This window comes from Mus caroli, unplaced genomic scaffold, assembly GCF_978045245.1.
Source record: "Mus caroli unplaced genomic scaffold, Mus_caroli_1 scaffold_20, whole genome shotgun sequence".
Taxonomy (NCBI): domain Eukaryota; kingdom Metazoa; phylum Chordata; class Mammalia; order Rodentia; family Muridae; genus Mus; species Mus caroli.
The window spans coordinates 24,801,208-24,821,723 of NW_028227275.1; the positions used below are offsets into that span (position 1 = coordinate 24,801,208).

The following is a 20,516-nucleotide window of genomic DNA, read 5'->3' on the forward strand; positions in this document are numbered from 1 at the left end:
AAGAAAATGTTAAATCTAAAAAGCTCCTGACACAAAACAACCAGGAAATTTGAAGCACCATGAAAAGACCAAATCTAGAGAAAAATAGGAATAGAGGAAGGAGAATTCCAGCTCAAAAGCCAGAAACTATTTTCAAAATAATGATAGGAGAAAAATTTCCTAACCTAAAGGATGAGATGCCTATAAAGGTACAAGAAGCATACAGAACACTAAGTAGATTGAACCAGAAAAGAAAGCCCCCTCAGCATTTAATAATAGAAATATTAAATGTACAGAACAAAGGGAGAATATTAAAAGCTACAAGGGGAAAAGAACAAGTAACATACAAAGACAGACCTATGAGAATTACACCTGACTTCTCAATGGACTCTAAAAGCAAGAAGATCCTGGACAGATGTGCTGCAGACTCTAAGAAACCACAGATGTCAGCCCACACTACTAAACCGAGCAAGACTCTCAATCACTACAGATGGAGGAAATAAGATATTCCATTACAAACATTTTAAGCAATATTTATCATCTACAAATCCAGTCCTGCAGAGGGTGCTGGAAGGAAAACTATAACCACAAAAACATAGGAAAAAAACAATCTCAACAACCAAAATCTAAGGAAGCGAAACACAAGCATGAACGCACACATGCACACATGAATGCACATGTGTGTATACACAATCACCACCACCACCAATAATAACAACAAAACAACAGGAATCAACATTTATTGGGCACTGATATCTCTCAATGTCAATGGTCATAATTCCCCAATAAAAAGACACATTCTAATAGAAAGGATGCCAAAACAGGACTCATCCTTTTGCTGCATCCAAGAAACATACTTCAACATCAAAGATAGAAATTCCCTAAGGGTAAAGGGTTACAAAAAAAAAAAAAAGATATTCTAAACAAATGGACCTAAGAAAAACAAGTTAGTGTAGCTATTTTGATATCAAACAAAACAGACTTCAGACCAAAACTAATTAGAAGAGACAGGGAAGGACACTACATACTCATCAAAGGAAAAATCCACCAAGATGATATTTCTATTATTAACATCTATGCCCAAACAAGGGCACCCACCTCTGTAAAAGAAACACTACTTACCCTCACACACTGACGGTGGGAGACTTCAATATACCACTATCACCAATAGACAAGTCATCTAGATAAAAGCTAAATATAGAAGTGCTAGAGCTAATAGATGCTATAAACCAAATGGACCTAATATATATTACAGAACATCTCACCCAAACACAAAAGGATATACACATTCTTCTCTATACCTTATGAGACGCTCTCTAAAATTGATCATATACTTAGAACAAAGCAAGTCTCAACAGATCAAGAACATTGAACTAACTCACTTTATTCTCTCAGGCCACCATGGATTAAAGATGGATATCAACAACAAAAGAAATAATAGAAAGTTTACAAAATCATTGGAAACTAAACAACTCTCTACTGAAAAAATGTGTCAAAACAGAAATAAAACAATTAAAGACTTTCTAAAACTGAATGGTAATGAATATACATCATACCCAAACTTAAGGAATACATGAAAGTTGTTCTGAGAGGCAAATGAAATAAGATACAGACATAAACCTGCACACCCATGGACACCTGATATTTGATAAAGAGGCCAGAAATATATACTGGTAAAAAGATAGCATCTCCACCAAATGGTGCTGATCAAACTGAAAAGTTGAATGTAGAATAATGCAAATTGATACAGACTTAACACCCTGCATAACACCCAATTCCAAATGGATCAAAGACCTCAACATAAAATAGGGTAAACTGAACCTGATAAAAGAGAAAGTGGAGGATAGCCTTGAACTCACTAGCATGAGAGAAGACTTGCTGATCAAAACACTGATAGTGCTGAAACTAATACCAACAATTAATAAATAGGACCTCATGAAAAATAGGAATAGAGGAAGGAGAATTCCAGCTCAAAAGCCAGAAACTATTTTCAAAATAATGATAGGAGAAAAATTTCCTAACCTAAAGGATGAGATGCCTATAAAGGTACAAGAAGCATACAGAACACTAAGTAGATTGAACCAGAAAAGAAAGCCCCCTCAGCATTTAATAATAGAAATATTAAATGTACAGAACAAAGGGAGAATATTAAAAGCTACAAGGGGAAAAGAACAAGTAACATACAAAGACAGACCTATGAGAATTACACCTGACTTCTCAATGGACTCTAAAAGCAAGAAGATCCTGGACAGATGTGCTGCAGACTCTAAGAAACCACAGATGTCAGCCCACACAAAAGAATGGATAAAGAAAATATGGTATGTTTACATAATCAGGTATTTTAAAAAATGGCATCATCGCCGGGCGTGGTGGCGCACGCCTTTAATCCCAGCACTTGGGAGGCAGAGGCAGGCGGATTTCTGAGTTTGAGGCCAGCCTGGTCTACAAAGTGAGTTCTAGGACAGCCAGGACTATACAGAGAAACCCTGTCTCGAAAAACCAAAAAAAAAAAAAAAAAAAAAAAAAAGGCATCATGAAATTTGCAGGCAAATAAATGGAACTAGAAAGAAAGAAGAAACCACACCCTCATCCTCAGGACGGAAACTCAGAGCCCAGAAAGATAAGTGTGCTATGTTTTCCCTTCTATCTGCATATGAACCACTGAGTAAATGGTAACCAAGATACACTCTATAGAGCTCGAAGGGAGAAAGGAACTGGGGAGGAGGAGGAGGCACAGGACCTCCCTGGGAAGGAAAACAGAATGATTTTATGGATGGACTGGAGTAGGGGCAGGGAACAATGCGAGGGTCAGGTGAGAACTGGGAGGTGAGATGAGGCTGAGGAAGGGAATGAGACAGCTGGAACTGAAGGGCATTTGAGGGGCACCATGGAAACCTGGTATAAGATAGGAAGGTGATCCTAACAAAGTCTCCAAATAATGAAGAAGCCGAAACCCCCACTGGCCCAGTGCTGGGGATGGGTTTCATCTAATTGAGCTGCTCCTGAAAGGGTTCCACAGACATTCCCAAACCCCAAACTGCTGCCTAGACAATACGCTGTTCTCCACAAACTGACATCACTGAACATGGAAAGGCTGAGCTGGTGCCTACAAAGAACCTTCACCACTATGTTCTAGTGTCTATGACACAGAAAGGTACTCTGCTGGCTACCAAGAGAGAATGGTAAACACCAACTCAATCACAAAGCCTTTGAACTACAATCTGTCTTTCCTGAAAAGTATGCTAGGGCAATGGTGGCATAAAGCTTGGGAGTAACCAACCAATGTCTGGTCTGACTTAAGGCCCACTCCATGAGAAGGAACTCACACCTGACACTGCTTGGGTGGCCAAGAACCAGAGACTAGATAGTCCAGAGACCTAGGGTAAAACCAAATGCTATTTGTCTTTAAAAAAATAACAATAAAGGGAGTCCTAATGATATTCTGCTATATTCATAGATCAGTGCCTTATTCAGCCCTCACCACAGAGGCAAATACAGAGACTCACAGCCAGACATTATGCAGAAAGTGAGAGACCTTAGAATACACAGCTCTAAATGAGATATCTCCATCAAATCCCTCCCTCAGAGCTCAGGGGACTCTGTGGAAGAGGAGGCAGATGGAATGGGGAACAAAGAATGGACAAAGGGCCCCAGGAGAACAAAGCCCTCTAAAGCAACTGAGCAAAACTCATGTGAACTTACAGAGACTGAAGCAGCAATCACAGGGCCTCCAACATGGGTCCTCTGGACACCAGTCCCCTGCATACACGCATGCACGTACATACACTATAGCTTTCGGTTTATGGGACTCCTGAATGTGTAAACCTGTGGGTCTCCGATTCTTGTGCTTTCTCTTAGGGATCTTTCATTTTCAATTGTCCAACTTCAACTTTCTTCAAATATTTTACTCTGTTATTATCTCCTAGAAGCCTATTCTTTGCTAATGAGAGATAGAAAGGGAATGGATCTGGATAGAAGAGGCGGTGGAAAGGATCTGGGAGGGGTTGAGGGAGGGGAAACTGTATTCAGAGTATATTGTATGAGAAAGGAATCTATGTTTAATAAAAGGGGAAGAATGTCTATAAGCCAACTCACATCCAACTGCTAATTAAAAGAATTTTACTTTGGACATCCTGAAATATCTTGATTTTAACATTATCAGTTTTGTCCAGGGGAGTTTTAGTCCCAAATCTGACCACCATCTCTCACTTGTTCCAAGTTTATAGTACACAGATACACAGATGTAACTTTCTAATTTAAAAATGATTCATGAGCATGAAATCCAGGATCTTTCACTGGATGCCAGATTAAAGGCAAAGCTCAGACACTGAAGCCCCTGGGAACACTCAACCCCAATGAGTTTTCTCTCTGCTCAAGACTTAGGTGTCTGTCCACCCATCACTCTGTGTGAAGTCTCTTTCCACTCCATCTGAGACGTCACCACACTGGCCGTGCCATTCATGTTCACATGAGTTTTTAGGCATAAGCAACAGAGAGTGTGCTTGGGCTTGACGTCTCAGTGTTGCTGAGGAGGTATTTGTTGTCATGCTCAGGAAGTAGTCAAGGCCCAGTTTGGCTTCAACTCTTCTGGCCTGAGGTGTTTACTTGAGGTAGCAAAAGTTTTCTTTAACTAGTAACTTATTTTCTGAAATAAAATATACTGGCTACAAAGAAGCCCAAGATTATGGACCAGTTCTCATCCTATATCTGCATAGTGCATACAAATATACACATAATTTTAAGCACACAAAAATACACATAATGTTAAAAGATTCATTGATTTCCTTTTGAATATTTACAGATCTCAAGAAATCCAAATCTCAGTACACTAAATAGCTTTGCTTCAAGTATTCTATAATTAATCCCTTAGAAGGGGGAGCAAAATAATCAAGGGAAACAGAGAGTGGGAGGGAATTGGGTGGGATGGAAAAGGCGGGGGGAGAGAGGAAGAATCAAGTATGGGAGGAGATAGAGGAGATGCACAGAGGGGCAGGAAATTGAACAGAGGTATGTAGCAATGTGAGATGGGGAACGGGGAGGTAGCAACCAGAAAGACCAGGCTGTCAGGAAAGCAAGAGCCTCCCAAGACCCCACGGGGATGACATTAGCTGAAATACCCCACAAAGGAGAAGGAGAACCTTTCAGAGACCATATCCAGAGGCATGGTCCCCCTGTTGAGGGAATGGGGCCACCCACCCATCTCCAAAATTTAACCCAGGATTGCTTCTGTCTAAAGGAAATACAGGAACCTGGGAATCCATCCCACATGCAGACACCAAACTCAGACACTATTGTGGATGCCAAGAAGTGCTTGCTGACAGGAGCTGACATCTGTCTCCTGAGAGGCTCTGCCAGATCCTGACCAATACAGATGTGGATGCTCGAAGCCAACCATCTGACTGAGCACAGGGACCCCAATGGAGGAGTTAGGGGAAGGACTGAAGGAGCTGAAGGGGCCTTATCCGGCATCAATGGGAGGGGAGGCCCTTGGTCCTGTGAAGGTTTGATGCCCCAGTGTAGAGAAATGCTAGGGCAGAGAGGCGGGAGTGGGTAGGTGGGTGGGGGAGCACCCTCATAGAATCAGGCAAGGGGGGATGGGATAGGGAGTTTGCAGAGGGGAAACTGGGAAAGGGGATAACATTTGAAATGTAAATAAATAAAATATCCAATTAAAAAAAAGATATTTCCTAAGAGTAAAACACACATAAAGAAACACGAGATACACATCTAAGTCATCTATACAGATTAAATACCAGTTACAATTACCCTTTCCATTCTTGTAACAAGCTGTTAATGATTCCCTTCAATACTGACTTCTGGATATCTTGAGGCTAGAGATAAAAGAAAATAATTAAGAGAAATAATTATTAGGATATTTTGTGATTTTTACATTAATTTTACTTGCATATCTGTTTGAATAATGACTTAGTGACTAGAGAGCGACACTAAGAGCAGTATCCGATTCACTCCTGAGACCTCCAGGGAGCACCAGCGATGTAGACTGCCATGAGGATGCTCTCTGGGATGTGCAGTATACAGTTTGCAGAAATACACAAGGTGATCTTTTGATGACCAGCAACAATTTTTGTAACTGAAAAAATTCATTTTTTCCTTGAGAGGACAAAATTGTAAGTCTAACAGTATTGTATTTATTAATTTAAAATGTTTGGCATATATTTTAGATATGTACACACTGATTCAAGTTATACGTTTTTGTGCCAAGGGTTTCAGTATGTAAAACAGGCTGGCCAAGATCTTTTGATCTTCCTCAGCCTCTTAATTGCTGGGATTACAAATTGCACAATTGTATCTGGCCATTAGGGATGCATTTAATTCCAATAAGTTAGTCTTGGTAACTCAGCAAGTGCTACCAAGCTATGTTCTATTAAAATTACATTTTTCTTTTAAGATGATAATGTAATTATGTCATCCCTCTTTCCCTTTCTTTCCTCAAAAACCTCCTAAATAGCCCTGTTTTCTCTCTTTCTAATTCATGGTGTCATCTTCATTAATTACTATGCATGTATAGGTAATATGGTACACACACACACACACAGTTGGTATAATGTTATTATGTGTATGCATGTTCTCAGGGAAGATCTTTGGTAGTGAATAACCAAATAAAGAAAAACTGTTTTATCCTAGTGCCCCAAAGTCATAAGAAAGGAAAGTATAGGCCAGTGATTCTCAACCAATGGGTCACAACTCCTTCGGCAAGCCTCTATCTGCAAAAGTATTTACATTAGGATTCATAACAGTAGCAACATTAGTTATGAAGAAGCGATGGAAATAATTTTACGGCTGGGGTCACCACAACATGAGGAACTGTCTTTAAGAGTGTCAGCTTTAGGAAGGTTGACAACCACTAGGATAGACCAGTATCTCTCTTAAGCACATATGTAAAACAGTCAACAAAATACTAGCAAATTGAGCCAAAAATATTTTTAAAAATTATGCACTATGGCCATGTAAGATTTAGTTCAACTTTACAAGGGTGATTTGACCTTTGGAAATACATGAATATAACTAATCACATTAGAACTGAATTCTTGATCTCTACTTAAAACCTACTGTCTCTGAGCATGTGTCACTTCCTGTGACTGATTCAGAACTGAACTTTAAGAATCACTCAGGTCACCTAAGTAAAACAGGTTTTAGAAAGTCTTTCTAAATACATATTAGATACAGAGGTATTTTCTGTTTAATTCTCAGATAATTAGAAAAAGAATGACCTAATTTTCTGAAAATTCTATTTACCATAAAATTATATCTGATTGTTTCGTGTAATTATATTACAAAGTGGCTGCATCTGAAAAAGAGGAGCTGTAGAGATGCATCCGAAGTCAAGAACACCTGCTAATCTTCCAGAAGACCGAAAATCAGTTCTTAGCTCCCTGTATTCACCTGTACACCACACACCACCCATCACCACCTGTAATTCCAGCCCCAGGGCATCAGGTGCCCTCTGCTGGCCTCTGTGGGCTCCCTTATACATATGCACACTTTCATTCACACAAACACACATAAATTAAAAATTAAAATGAATCTTTTTAAAAAACAAGAGTTGTACAATAAAGAAGAGACATAGAATTATACTACTCAAATATGTCCGTAAACAATACTTACAGTATTAAGTAAGGCATCAAACACAGCATTCACCAAATTGGCATTAACCCCAGAGTCCTCAATAGTATTAAATGAGGCTGTGGCATCTTTCTGCAAATTCAATTAAGGAATTAAAGATGTTTAACATTTCATGGATTATTCTTAATAATATCTGAATTATACTTTTTTTTATAATCTCAACTAATCTTATTGTCTGATGACCAAAAAAGAATTAAGGCAATTATTGAAAATAAAATTAATGTATAAGAATGATTTTAGTAATTTTTAAAAATTGAAAGAAATCAAACATTAATAACAGCAAAATAAAATATCTAGTAAATATCTAGTATTTTGGTACTTATAATTTAAAAATACACTTTTTAAGTCAATACTGACTATAAAATGGATATCTAGTAAATCACAAATAGTATTTTGATACTTATAACTTAAAAATAAATACACTGTTTAAGTCAATACTGACTATAAAATGGAGTCTCTTTTTTTAAATTTAAAATAAGGGAATGAAAAGTATCTTTTATATACCATTTATTACCTTAAATGCAGTGTTTAGTTCTGTGAAAGAATCAAATGCTGTTATGTAAAAAGCATGTACTGTCTTCCAATTTCCTGTGGCCTCAGCTTTTTCTAAATCTTCCCTAAAAAATAAACAAAATCATATATTAATCATAAGTGGAGAGAAACATTATTCAGACAAACAGCATTTCTTTAAAAATGAATATCATACTAAATACATAATTTTAATACTGAAAACAATAAAAATCAGTTATAGTTGATACAAACAGTATATAAATGTGTAGTTCATAATTATATTAAAATAGTAATTCACTGTTTCTATTGACTTTTTTCCTATAATAGTCTTGTTCTGTAGCACATGTTGGCCTCAAACTTGGGGTATTCCTCCTGCCTCAGACTCCTGAGCACTAGAATTACTGGTGAGTAATACCACATCCAGCTAAGAATCATCACCTCACCCTGACACGCGCCCTTTCTCAGGCTGTCCTCTTCCTCCACAGTCCTCCTTCTGGAGCTTTATACTTTATGGCCTGAGTCTCTCCTTTCCCATCCCCCATGTAAGTGCTTCAAATTATGCAGTTTGATTTTCTGAATGGTGACACAGCTTTTAGAGAATGGTTACATAGCAGATGAATTTGTGTGTGTGTGTGTGTGTGTGTGTGTGTGTGTGTGTGTGTTTTAATGGTAAACTTAATTTCTGCCAATGTTTTGGGACAATTCTGACTCATTCTCTTGGTGTTTGCTGTCTTTTGCTATAACATATCCACTCTTCATTATTCACACATTTATTTATACCTTCAACTTGAGATATCTTTTGTCTAGTATGTTATAAAAATCTACAAGTTCAGCTAATTTTTCAGGGAAAGATGTTAACCGATGCATAGCCCTGACATGCAGATGACTGTCAATCTACACAGAAGAGAGTTACAACTTACTCAAAGTCTTTTACAGTTTTGGGCTGGCTAGGAAGAGTAGGTTCTGGAAGGGGTGGGACCTTCACTTCAGATGATAATGCTTCCACAGACATGCGCTGCTTTTGTCTAACATCAAGACAAATTGGTGGTAGGTCTCTCACTGTGAAGTGTAAGAGAACATTCCATGTAATGAATCAAAGCGTTTTCAAGTTAGCAAATAACAGAATAACTCAACGTGAACAGGAAATAAGCATTTTATAATGCATTCACTTTGGATTAGGCACCTTCCAGGCACTTCATTCCTAACAGCTATTAGACTGTGCTTTCCATAAACTCAGAACCTTTAACAGCTATTTGACTATACCTTGCATAAAGTTAGAGTTGACTACCATTCATCTCCATTCCTCCCCAAAGCCCTTCATAGATGAAATGTATAGTTCTTTCTCTCCTTCTCTTTTAAAGGTGCCTTTCAAGGAATAGTTCAGTGAAACTTAACATTATCAACACTTACTAACTTTTCAGAAATATGCAAATCACTTACATATGCGTTCTTATCAGAGTGCACAGTCACTAAGGCTTTATTTGCTTGCCTCTGCCCTCTGGTCTGGAGTCTTGCACTGGCCCACATTTACTCTCCCACTTCCTTGAAGTAGTTGCATGTATTTAAGATCTTACTTTCTTATTCTGGCCATGCATTTCTCCTGTGTTTTCATGGTCTTCCTGGCTGTTCCTTAGTTCCTCATTATAATAAAAATTTGTAATTGATCCTTTTTGCTGCTAATTTTTACTTGAACATGTTATTTTTGAGCTCTCAGAACCAAGTACAGTTCTGTCCTTGGCTATTTCTGTGTAGAACCCAAACAAAGAGACCTCTATGACCCATGTGCCCCCCACCCCCCTTCTACTTGCACTCAGGTGTTAGTTTTCTTCAGTGCTATGCTGCTCAGTTTGACTGTAAACTCAGTATGGGGTGCCCTGGGATAAGAAGGGCTGTCAGTTATCTCTGAGAATTCTCAGGAATCTCATTGCTTCCCTTTGCTGGACCTCTTTGTTTACCCTTCAGCTTCAGCAGGTTCTGTTCTAGAATCTGCCTTCTGAGCTTAACAATGAATATCTATTACTTATTTTGAAACTCTCTTATTCCACGGCTCACCAAACAGCTTCACTTAGTTCTCCTGATACCTCCTGCCCAGCAGCTCACACCAGGGAGAACTTACATTTTTGGTTATTTATTCTGTTTATTTTTAGGGGTTTAAGAGGCTACTTTTATCAGTTTACTTTAGTGTAAATTATGCTCATGATTTTAAACATTGATACATAGTTAACCTATGTTTTACATAATGACTTAAGGAGACTGAAAAACTTTTGTTTGTTTCTGCTGCTATATTCACAGAATCTAGCACTTGCCCTTTTTTATCTTAGAAAATTGGAAAATTCTCTCACAACTCCATTAGCTAATTTTACCTAACTTTCCCTGTAGTACTTTGTGTTTTTATAATTGGGAACTTGCGATTTAAATCTCTTTTATTGTGTTTTTCTTCACGGAAACATACGCAGACACTAAGAACAATGTTCAGTAAGTAGTAAATGAACATCAGAGTACTCATGCCATCAATAGATTAATTGACTGGTAAGAGTTGAATGGGATATTAGAAGGTGGGGCCTAACTAGATCAAGGTTACTGTTTTAGTCAGCGTTCTATTGCTGTTATGAAACACCATGGCCACAGCAACTTTTATAAGGAAAACATTTAACTGGGGTTTGCTTCAAGTTTCAGAGGCTTTGTTATCCATTTTCATGGTGGGAAGCATGGCTACATGCAAGCATACATGGTGCTGGACAAGCTGCTGTGAGTTCTATATTCAGGTTTGCAGGCAGCAGGAAGAGAGAGTCACTGGCCCTGGCTTGAGCTTTTGAAAACCTCAAAGCCCACCTGCATTGACATACTTCATCCAACAATGCCACTCCTCCTAATCCTTTCCAACAGTGCTACTCCCTGGTGACCAGGCATTCAAATCTATGAGCCTAGGAGGGCCATTCTCATTCAAACCACCAGTTACTTACTGAAGTGTGCCTTTGAAGGGTTTATCTTATCACCAGACCATTGTCTCTCTCACCTTCCAGCAGCCTTGAGGTGAGCAACCCTACTTGTCTGTATTTGTCCCGTGTATAATGGGGCTAAGTAATAATGGATTAAGACAGTAACTCAAATTGAATCTTCCTTTCCCTTAAGTTGATTTTCTCAGGTATTTTGTTCCGGTTATAAGAAAACTAGCTAACACAGTGTATTTTAAAATAAAATTTTCCTGTTAGAAGATAGTTGAATTTTCAAATTTTCATATGTCATAGAGTATGGCTTTCATGTTTTACAAGCTTGAAACACTGATGGCTGAGCCCTCCTTAGGGTCTGGGTGAAGCCGGTGGGGGCAAGACATAAATTCATTTCTAACATGCTCCTAGGTGACGCTGATGTTGCTTGTCTAGGGATGTACTATGTGATGTTCTATTTATTCAGTGATGTGAGGTGAGAAGGCAGTGATTCTGAAAACACAGTCTATAGATTATTACATTTCTAAGTTTCTATAATTATTTTATACCTCTCATTAACTATGCAAATATTAAAGATCTAGCAGTTTGTACTATAAACAAAGATTTGATTAAGACTTAATTTATTATCAAGTAAAATTAAATATTTCCAAAAATAATTTCTTATGTTTAAACATTTTTATTAATAGTGAGGGACATGTTTTACAATGATCTTTTGTGACTCTTCCATCTTTCCTTGTTCTTCACTAGAATTACCCTTTCCTATCCCTTCCCACACACTTTTCCCAATCTGGCTATAAACACCCTCTATTAAACACAAACAGACTCATTCAAATATAAATCAGCTTATTCACAAATTAAGCTTATATGCATGCACATTTTTATACCCACTCACTTTTATTAATACCATGCTGAGGTAGAACAGTGAAATACAAGTTAGTAAGAGAACTTGGTTTTGGCAGAGGCTGAGAGTAGGAGAGTCTTATATAAGAGAGACAGTAACGCTGAGGCTGGGAGGATGTCCAGTGAGGTAGCACCAGAGGCCAACAGCAGGTTCTATTTTTAGTTCCAAAGGTAATGTGACTGATGAAAACTACAGAATGTTAACATGCATGTTAATGAAGTCTCAGAATCCTTTGCTCATATCAGTGAATGGAAGCCAAATTACAGGATGTGACATTCAGCTATTAAGGGAAGAAAAATAACAGCTCACAGCTGCTCTTATGTCCCTAAATATCAAAGCATTGTTTCTAGAGAGTGGTTTTCTGCCTTTTCTCACAGATGGCTTTTATTAAAGTTCAACTCAAATGAGAGAACCAATAAGTATGGTGATTAATTAAACCTCATATCAATATCATAAATAAAACAGGAAAATCTTCGTTCTGACATATGCAACTGCAATATATGAGGATATTGTACTACAGTATAAAAAAGCAAAAATACATTTGTGAAAACATGCCATTTAGGTTTCATTCAGTCAATACTTGGAACACACCATACTAAATTGATAAGCAGTAATAATTTTCCTTCCTTTTAATAAACTGCTGCCTATTTTAGCTTGTTGCTTAGAAACATTAAGTAAGACACTTGAAGCCAATGTAAAAAGAATACAAGCATGATGAGGGCTGGTAGGTAGTATATTAAAATGCGTGTAGACTGTAATATTGTTATGTATAAAGGAGTGAGATTATTAGCAAAATTTTGCCATCTCACTATTTATGGATTGACTCTGGTTGAAAAATGGCATATGTAGCTTTCTGCAACTTCTGCAACTGCAACTTCGGTTGGTTATATAAAGACTCTTCCTGCATAGCTGTTGAATATAGTAACAGTAGCTCAGAGATAATCAAAAGTATCTATGTAGATTGTTCAAGAGAAGCAACCTAGGTCTCTGTGCTGCTGACACGGAAGTCCTGACAGACAGAGTGGTTGCTTTAATGCACAACTGCAAAACATCATCCCCTAGGTCTCATGAATAATGGGAAAGCCCCAGCTTGAAAATCAGGAACTTAATCTACTGCTTGTTGAGTTACTCAGTTAACCTTAGTCACTGAGGCTCCTAGAACATTAGCTTTGATATAAAATTATTGAAATGGTCAGTCATTCCTAAGGCTGCAGAGAACTTGAAAGGCCAACCTGGGGGTGTAAGGGCTGCTTGACCAGGAGTACTTACCTTCCTTTGCTCACACTATCAGCTCTTTGGAATTTTTCACATTGTAAATATCTGTTACTGCTCTAGTTGGTGGGAACCTGGGAAAATGTGGCCTAAAATGAGGGGGTCTACAGTTTCATGAATAGGCAACTCTATACAGAACATCAGACAATTATACTCTGAGGGTTAAGACGAGTCACCCAAGTAAAGTACACAACCACAAAGACAGGCCAAAATGTTCTTTTTCATAGAGGTTCTGGTGGTTCAAATGAAAATGGCCCTCGTAGGGAATGGCACTATTAGGAGGTGTGGCCTTGATGGAGGAAGTGTGTCTCTGGGGTAGGCAATGAGGCTCAAGATGCTCAAGCCACGCCTAGTGTCTCACCCTCTTCCTGTTGCCTGCTGATCCAGATGAAGAACTACTAGCTACTTCTCTAGTGCCATGACTGCCTGTGTGGCCACCACACTTTCTGCCATAATGAAAATGGATTAAACCTCTGAGCTGTAAGCCAACTCCAATGAAATGTTTTCCTTTGTAAGAGTTGCCATGTCATGGGTCCCTTCACAGCAATAGAAACCCTAACCAAGACAGGCATATGAGTAACAACAGCTGAAGTAAACTCACTCTTATCTGCTACACCTAGAAGGAGCATGAAAACACATTTCAACAACAGTTCTGTGTTTTGAAGAAACTGAGGTCACAAGACTCTTGTCTTATTTTCGGTTCCAACAACAATTCAAAAACAAAGTAGACAGGACTTAGAAAACAATCAAATATAAAAAAATCTCTCAGCAGTGTGATTAATATCGTGACCTGCTGTAGAGTAGCAAAGAAAAGTAAAATGTGCATGTTATCTAAAAGCCTCCTTTCAGGTCTGGGGTCCTGCTCTACAACATGCTCTACAGACAGTTTTGGAAGAATCAAAAGCCCTATCTTCTTTTCCTCGATCTACATATTATATCCACATATATGGTGGTTTTTTAATATGCCCATAAGTTCTTTGATATTTCTTCAATCAAAAGAAGGAGTCTAGTTGCAATCCTTTTGAATATGGGCCAGCCTTAATGAATCCCTGATAATAAAACTTAGTACAAGTCATGACTTGATTATAAAAAGCCATGCAAGTCTTGTTTGGCTTCCTCCTTGGGGATATTCAGTTTGTAATTCAGTCATTATGCTGTACAGAAGTTAGGAAGCCACATTAAAAAGGCCACAGGTAGGTAGGTACCTAGTCCCAGCCCCATCTACAGTCTAAGACTCCAGACACATAAATGTTCAGCAAGCTCTCAGAGGTAACTCTAGGTCCCCATTTTTCAAGCCACCTCAGATGATGTTCAGGAGAAAAAAAAAAGATTCCCTTCCAATAACTACTAAATTTTGAGGTGGTTGTTATAATACAAATAAATAATGGAAAATGTAACATTGGGAAAATCAAGTCATCTCTCAGAATTTTATGTCTCATCTCTTAAACAAATAAAGGGGCTGAAGGGATGGCTCAGCAGTTAAGGAAAGCTTGCTGCCCTTGCAGAAGACCTGGGTGTGGTTCCCAACAACCACACCTGGCAATCACAACTTCTTGGCATGGTTCAAGGGATATGATGAGGCTCTGGGAGCTTGCATGTATGTGATAGGTTTATACATATATACAATATTTACATACATTTAGATATATACACAATAAATTTAAAAAACACAAAAGAACAAATGGATGCTTTTGAAGATAAATGGTCAGTTGAGAAGACTTTTAATTCCTCTCAAAATTCCATTAAAACTTCAACAAAAAGTTTTCTTATTTTTATGACATAACCTGCAGATTCAAAAGGCTATATAGCCTCAAAATTAAAAAGAATGTGTAAACACTGACTTAGATTCATGACAGCTAAACACGAAGGCTCAATGAAGTAAGATGAAATGGAACTTCATTTACACTACTGAATTCCTGAAGGAGAGGAAATCTGGACATGGCTATTTAAATAGGGAGGTCATAGAAACTAAAGTGAAAACTGAAGACAAGCTGAAGACTAGATCCCTAGTTGGTCTCTCTTTGTCACAGGGTCACAATGCCTCTCCATTCCTACTCCAGTGGAAATCCAGGAATTTACATTCTTTGGAGAGAATACAATTGGCACTTTGGCCTGGGAGAAACGTTATCTGAGGTGATAAGAGCAGCGAGAATACGGGAAGAAAATGCTAAATGCTAAATTCTAAAAATTATCAAGAGACCACTTTCATTTCCATTTTCCTACTAAATCACTCAATTCAGCTTCACTTCATAAGGTCTCCCTACCCCCACACCACAAGAGACGATTACAGCTTTCTTGGAGAATCTGGCATCGTTATTAAAAGAAATAATGATGTTAATTAATCAAACGTCCCTAAACAGAAGCCTACCCATATCATCTTATGATAAAGCTTAAGTCTAATAACCTTACCCAGGCCTCAGATTTCAATTATTTTTTTCCTTAGGGCAAATGATAGGCAGAAAACTAAATATAAATTTCTGATCGAAAGTCTCCAATGTGGAAAAGACAAAAACAAAGACAAATAAAACTTGACTTTAAAATCCATGAAAGAAGGCAGGGTGGAAACCTATCTTAGAAAGCTATCGGTTTTTCTTCTGATGGATTAAAAAAAATCATGACATAAGAAAGTTCTGTAAAAGAAATATGCAGGGTGTGTCAAAGAAGTCTTAATAACTAAAGACACGGCTACAAAAATTACATGCCTATAATCCCAGCTAGTCAGGAAGTTGAAGGAGAAATATCATAAATTTGGGGTTAGTCTAGACAACTTGGCTAGATTCTGTATAGTGCATGCCTCTTATACTCAAAACCCTACATTCAATCCTTGGTGGTGGGAGGGAGAAAAAGGGAGACAGGGTCAGGGGAGAAAAGAAAGAATTTAAAGATATTCCCCCAAAGACAAAACAATGTAAAAGGTCTTCAGTTCTATTCCACTGATCTTCCTGCCTGTTTCTGTACCAATACCATGCAGTTTTTATCACTATTGCTCTGTAATACAGCTTGAGGTCAGGGATGGTTCTTTTATTGTTGAGAATAGTCTTCACTACCCTGGCTTTTTTGTTATTCCAAATGAATGTGCAAATTGCTCTTTCTACCTTGGTGAAGAATTGAGTTGGAATGTTGGTGGGGATTGCACTGAATCTGTAGATTGCTTTCGGCAAGATAGCCATTTTTACTATATTAACCTTTACAATCCATGAGCATGTGAGATCTTTCCATCTTCTGAGAGTTTTTTCGATTTCTTTCTTCAGAGACTTGAAGTTCTTGTCATATAGATCTTTCACCTGCTTGGTTCGAGTTACACTAAGGTATGTAATATTATTTGTGACTATTGTGTGTGTGTGTTTTCCCTAATTTCTTTCTCAGCCTGTTTATCCTTTGAGTAGAGGAAGGCTACTGATTTGAGTTAATTTCATGTCCAGCCACTTTGCTGAGTTATTTATCAGCTTTAGGAGTTCTCTGGTGGAATTTTTAGGGTCACTTAAGTATAGAATCATATCATCTGCAAATAGTGATATTTTGACTTCTTCCTTTCCAGTTTGTACCCCTTTGACCTCCTTTTGTTGTCTAATTGCTCTAGCTAGAACTTTGAGTACTATATTGAATAGATAGGGAGAGAGTGGGCAGCCTTGTCTAGTCCCTGATTTTAGTGGGATTGATTTAAGTTTCTCTCCATTTAGTTTGATGTTGGCTACTGGTTTGCTGCATATTGTTTTTACTATGTTTAGGTATGGGCCTTGAATTCCTGATCTTTCTAAGACTTTTAACATGAAAGGGTGCTGAATTTTGTCAAATGCTTTCTCGGCATTTAATGAAATAATCATGTGGGGTTTGGGGTTTTTTTTGAGTTTGTTTATATAGTGGATTACATTGATGGGTTTCTGTATATTGAACCACCCACCCCTGCATCCCTGGGATGAAGCCTACTTGATCATGATGGATGATCATTTTGATGTGTTCTTGGATTCGGTTTGCGAGACTTTTATTGAGTATTTTTCCAATATTGAACAATGGCCAATCTTTGACCATGAATGAAGTCAAGTAGCAGAAGGCACACCTATGAGAAACAGGCGCTAATAAACTGTAAATGTATCCAAAATATCACCCTAGCAAAACCAGAAACATCCTTCAACGATCAATCAAAATCATTATACTGACAAATTCTATCTTAGCTATTACTTATAAAACTTAGGTACAGAAGACGTTTATAGTTCATTAGTCATAACTGCCCCATTTTGTGACCATAAAACAAAGCCCTATGAGGGTTAGATGGTTAAGAGTGCACAGAGGTGTAGGCAGTCAGCTGACAGCGTGAGCACCATGCAAGGCATAATGGAACAATTTAAAGGTTCCCTAACTCAGTTCAGCTCTTGTGCTGTTTTTGACTACTTCAGTTGTAGCGTGAAGCAGAAGCCAGGAAAGACCAGAGAACATTAGTTATGACAGGTGGTGTTTACATCACTGCCTGTAAGAGGACTTTTCTGAACATTTAGCAAAAAGAAAGCTGAAGGAGGGAGAAAGGAAAAAGAGGAGGGAACCCTATGATTCACAGAACTTTAGCCATCTGAGCCAAAAAAAGTAACACATTCACTGGGTTGGGGAGATGGACTTTTTACCAAGTGCAGTGAAGTGTATGTAAAACTCTTAAGCATGACTGAAGTGTTCTTTGCATTAAAAATACAAGTTATTTCTGTAGAAGCTCATCTTTAATGAACTAGATGTTTCATACTAGATGTTTCCTACAGAATTAAAGACCAGAGAAGGATGAGGTATCTTACTAGGGCAAACAAGCCAGCACAGAAGATTTATCTCCTACTCCTTTCTTTACTCAGAAAATCACTTAACAATTACAGACTACATAAAACACAGATGCTAGGCCCTAGAGATGCCTGGATTGGAAACTCAAGAAACCTAGAAATATATGCATGCTCAGATCTGACAGTTACACTTCCAGGAATATCTTACAAACACTTTGCAGATGAACAAAATGGAATATATATATAAAGTCACTTGTTGTGGTACTGTTTCTGCTCTTTAAAAAAGGATGGACACAACTCATTCTTTTTAATGAGGTCTGAATAAACATATAAGTCTAATATAATGGAATATAATTATAAAGAACAAGAAAGATACCTCAAATAAGACAGCTAAAAATAACAATCCAAGGTGCTGGATGATGTACATGTAGGAAAAAATATGTATGTATGAGAATATATATATATTAATTTTTTAAAAAGAATTACTTATTTAATATATGTGTGTGCACTAAAGCTGTCCTCAGACACACCAGAAGAGGGCATTGGATCCCATTACAGATGGTTGTGAGCCCCCATGTGGTGGCTGGGAATTGACTCAGGACCTCTGGAAGAGCAGTCAGTGCTCTTAACCGCTGAGCCATCTCTGCAGCCTGAGAAAATACCTATGTTCCTATTTACACAATAGAATACAGGAGATGGAAAACAATGTGACAGTGACACATAGGAAGCTACTAATTCTTAGCTGTGTTTTCTAAGCTCTGGAACAATTCTATTAGTGTTTAACAGAAAAGCCCCAGACAGACAAACTATAAACTTCAGCAGTTGCCCAGAGGCAGACTGGAGAGGAAAAGGAAAACAGCTGAGCTCTTTGAGTTTGGGTGGCAGGAAGGTCGGCTGCATGGTGGTAGGCAGTCATGTGGCTGGGAGGCGAAGGTGTAGAGGAGTGAAGTCAACGTGCTGGGGAAGCCCAATGAGTCAGGAGAGCAGGCTCAGAAAAGAGAAGGAATAAAAGAGAAAACTGTTTTCCAAGTAGTTCAGAAAAGCAGACAGACTTCTAAGCTGCATGTCTGTGGCTCTGGTAAGACAGTGCCTGCTCTGGGGGTAGGAATTCTAGGATGGAGAAGTTCACTAACTCATTAAATGGATAATTATTTTACCATCTCTTTAGGGTGGCTTAAAGTGAGCCCACTTTTGAATCATATAAATGTGCTATTCAGAAAGTTATTCTGATCTAAAACAATAGCTTGTCCCCTCTCCAAAAGAAACATTTTAGGAGCAGACAGTAGTAAAAAAGATAAGTGAACTAATACAGCAAAATATTTTTTTTTTCAGATGCACTTTTCTTCAGGAATAGTTAAGAAAATAATGAAGGCACTGACTGGCTTAGAAGATCTTAGAGATTTAGTCCAGGAAAGCTGAAGACCAGGGTTGAGGCCTTAGAGATACTTCCAAAGTAAAAATCCTCAAGTGGCAAGTCCTTTACTCACCCCAAACAGCAACCCCTGCCCCAGGTTTCCTCTAACCACCTATTTCTGTCTGCCGTTCACAGTGCTCTTAAATGGAAACTGCACTGCTTTACCTGCAAATACATCACAGGCCTTTCATGCAGACCTAACCATCGAGTTCAGACAACCTTTCTTCCCTTTGGCTGTTTCAGAGTGACATGTATTCCTCAAGTAAGAACTGCAGAGTTCAGGCCACACCAAGGCTCTGCTAAGAATAAACTCATAATATCAGCTGAGCTTGGAATCAAATACTGGCTTCTAGGGAAAATGGGAGTTCATATCCACTCTTTCTTGAATTACCAACAAAACAGAGACATCTCAAAAGGCTTACGGAAGAACTGCTTTGCTTCTTTTAAAGGTATTTTGTGAAGTTTTTAAAAAAATGTTTTAGGTAAGTCTAAAAGGGGGAAAGAAAAATACAAAAAGAGAAAGAGAAAGAAGGAAGGAAGGAAAGTTAAGTTGTTTTACCCACACAATTCTACTCCTACTTTACTTACCTTCTAGGCCTTTTCCTTTCTTTCTTTCTTTCTTTCTTTCTTTCTTTCTTTCTTTCTTTCTTTCTTTCTTTCTTTCTTTTTTGAAGATGCTGCATCATCCCTAGCAGCTGCTATAGTAGGTAAAACGCCTACACTTCTCAGCTTTTTCAAAAGACAGCCAACTTGACAGGCTTACCTAGCCATGCGATCTCCAGGGAGGAATGGATCCCTCAGCTGTTAGGGAACCCACACTGGGGGAACCCACACTGGGCTGCCACAGCTTCTCTAACTCCACTTGGAGATCATATGGGAGATAAGCTGTTAAGAGAATGCCTGGCCATAAGAAGAAAATTATAACAATTGCTAAGAATTATAAACTTCTGAAGAAATAATCTTAATTGACAAGTGAGAAAGACTTCTCAAAAAACCCAAGGAATTATATGCACGCCTACATAAAGACTCAGTCTAATTCCCATTCAATAAAAGCGTTCTTTCTGTAGCACCCGTGACATGTGAGCATACCA

At 38.2% G+C, this 20,516-nt stretch overlaps 1 protein-coding gene and 1 long non-coding RNA gene across 7 annotated transcripts in view; one reads left to right on the forward strand and one right to left on the reverse strand.

Annotated features, from left to right (window-relative positions):
- Positions 1-20,516, reverse strand: part of Hectd2 (HECT domain E3 ubiquitin protein ligase 2) — a 96,646-nt gene that overhangs the window by 28,251 nt on the left and 47,879 nt on the right. For 4 of the 6 annotated variants that reach the window (XM_085834093.1, XM_029472590.2, XM_021151527.2 and 1 more), the window contains 4 exons: positions 9,054-9,192; positions 8,138-8,240; positions 7,606-7,695; positions 5,746-5,810 (listed from right to left, as the gene is read on the reverse strand). In XM_085834093.1, coding sequence (XP_085690219.1) covers positions 5,746-5,810; positions 7,606-7,695; positions 8,138-8,240; positions 9,054-9,192 — 397 coding nt within the window. The other 2 variants (XM_021151528.3, XM_021151529.3) reach the window with 2 other exon arrangements.
- On the forward strand, positions 11,026-19,409 carry LOC110285399 (uncharacterized). The gene is made up of 3 exons (XR_003835565.1): positions 11,026-11,166; positions 16,506-16,562; positions 19,344-19,409. It is a non-coding gene; the product is annotated as an uncharacterized LOC110285399 (long non-coding RNA).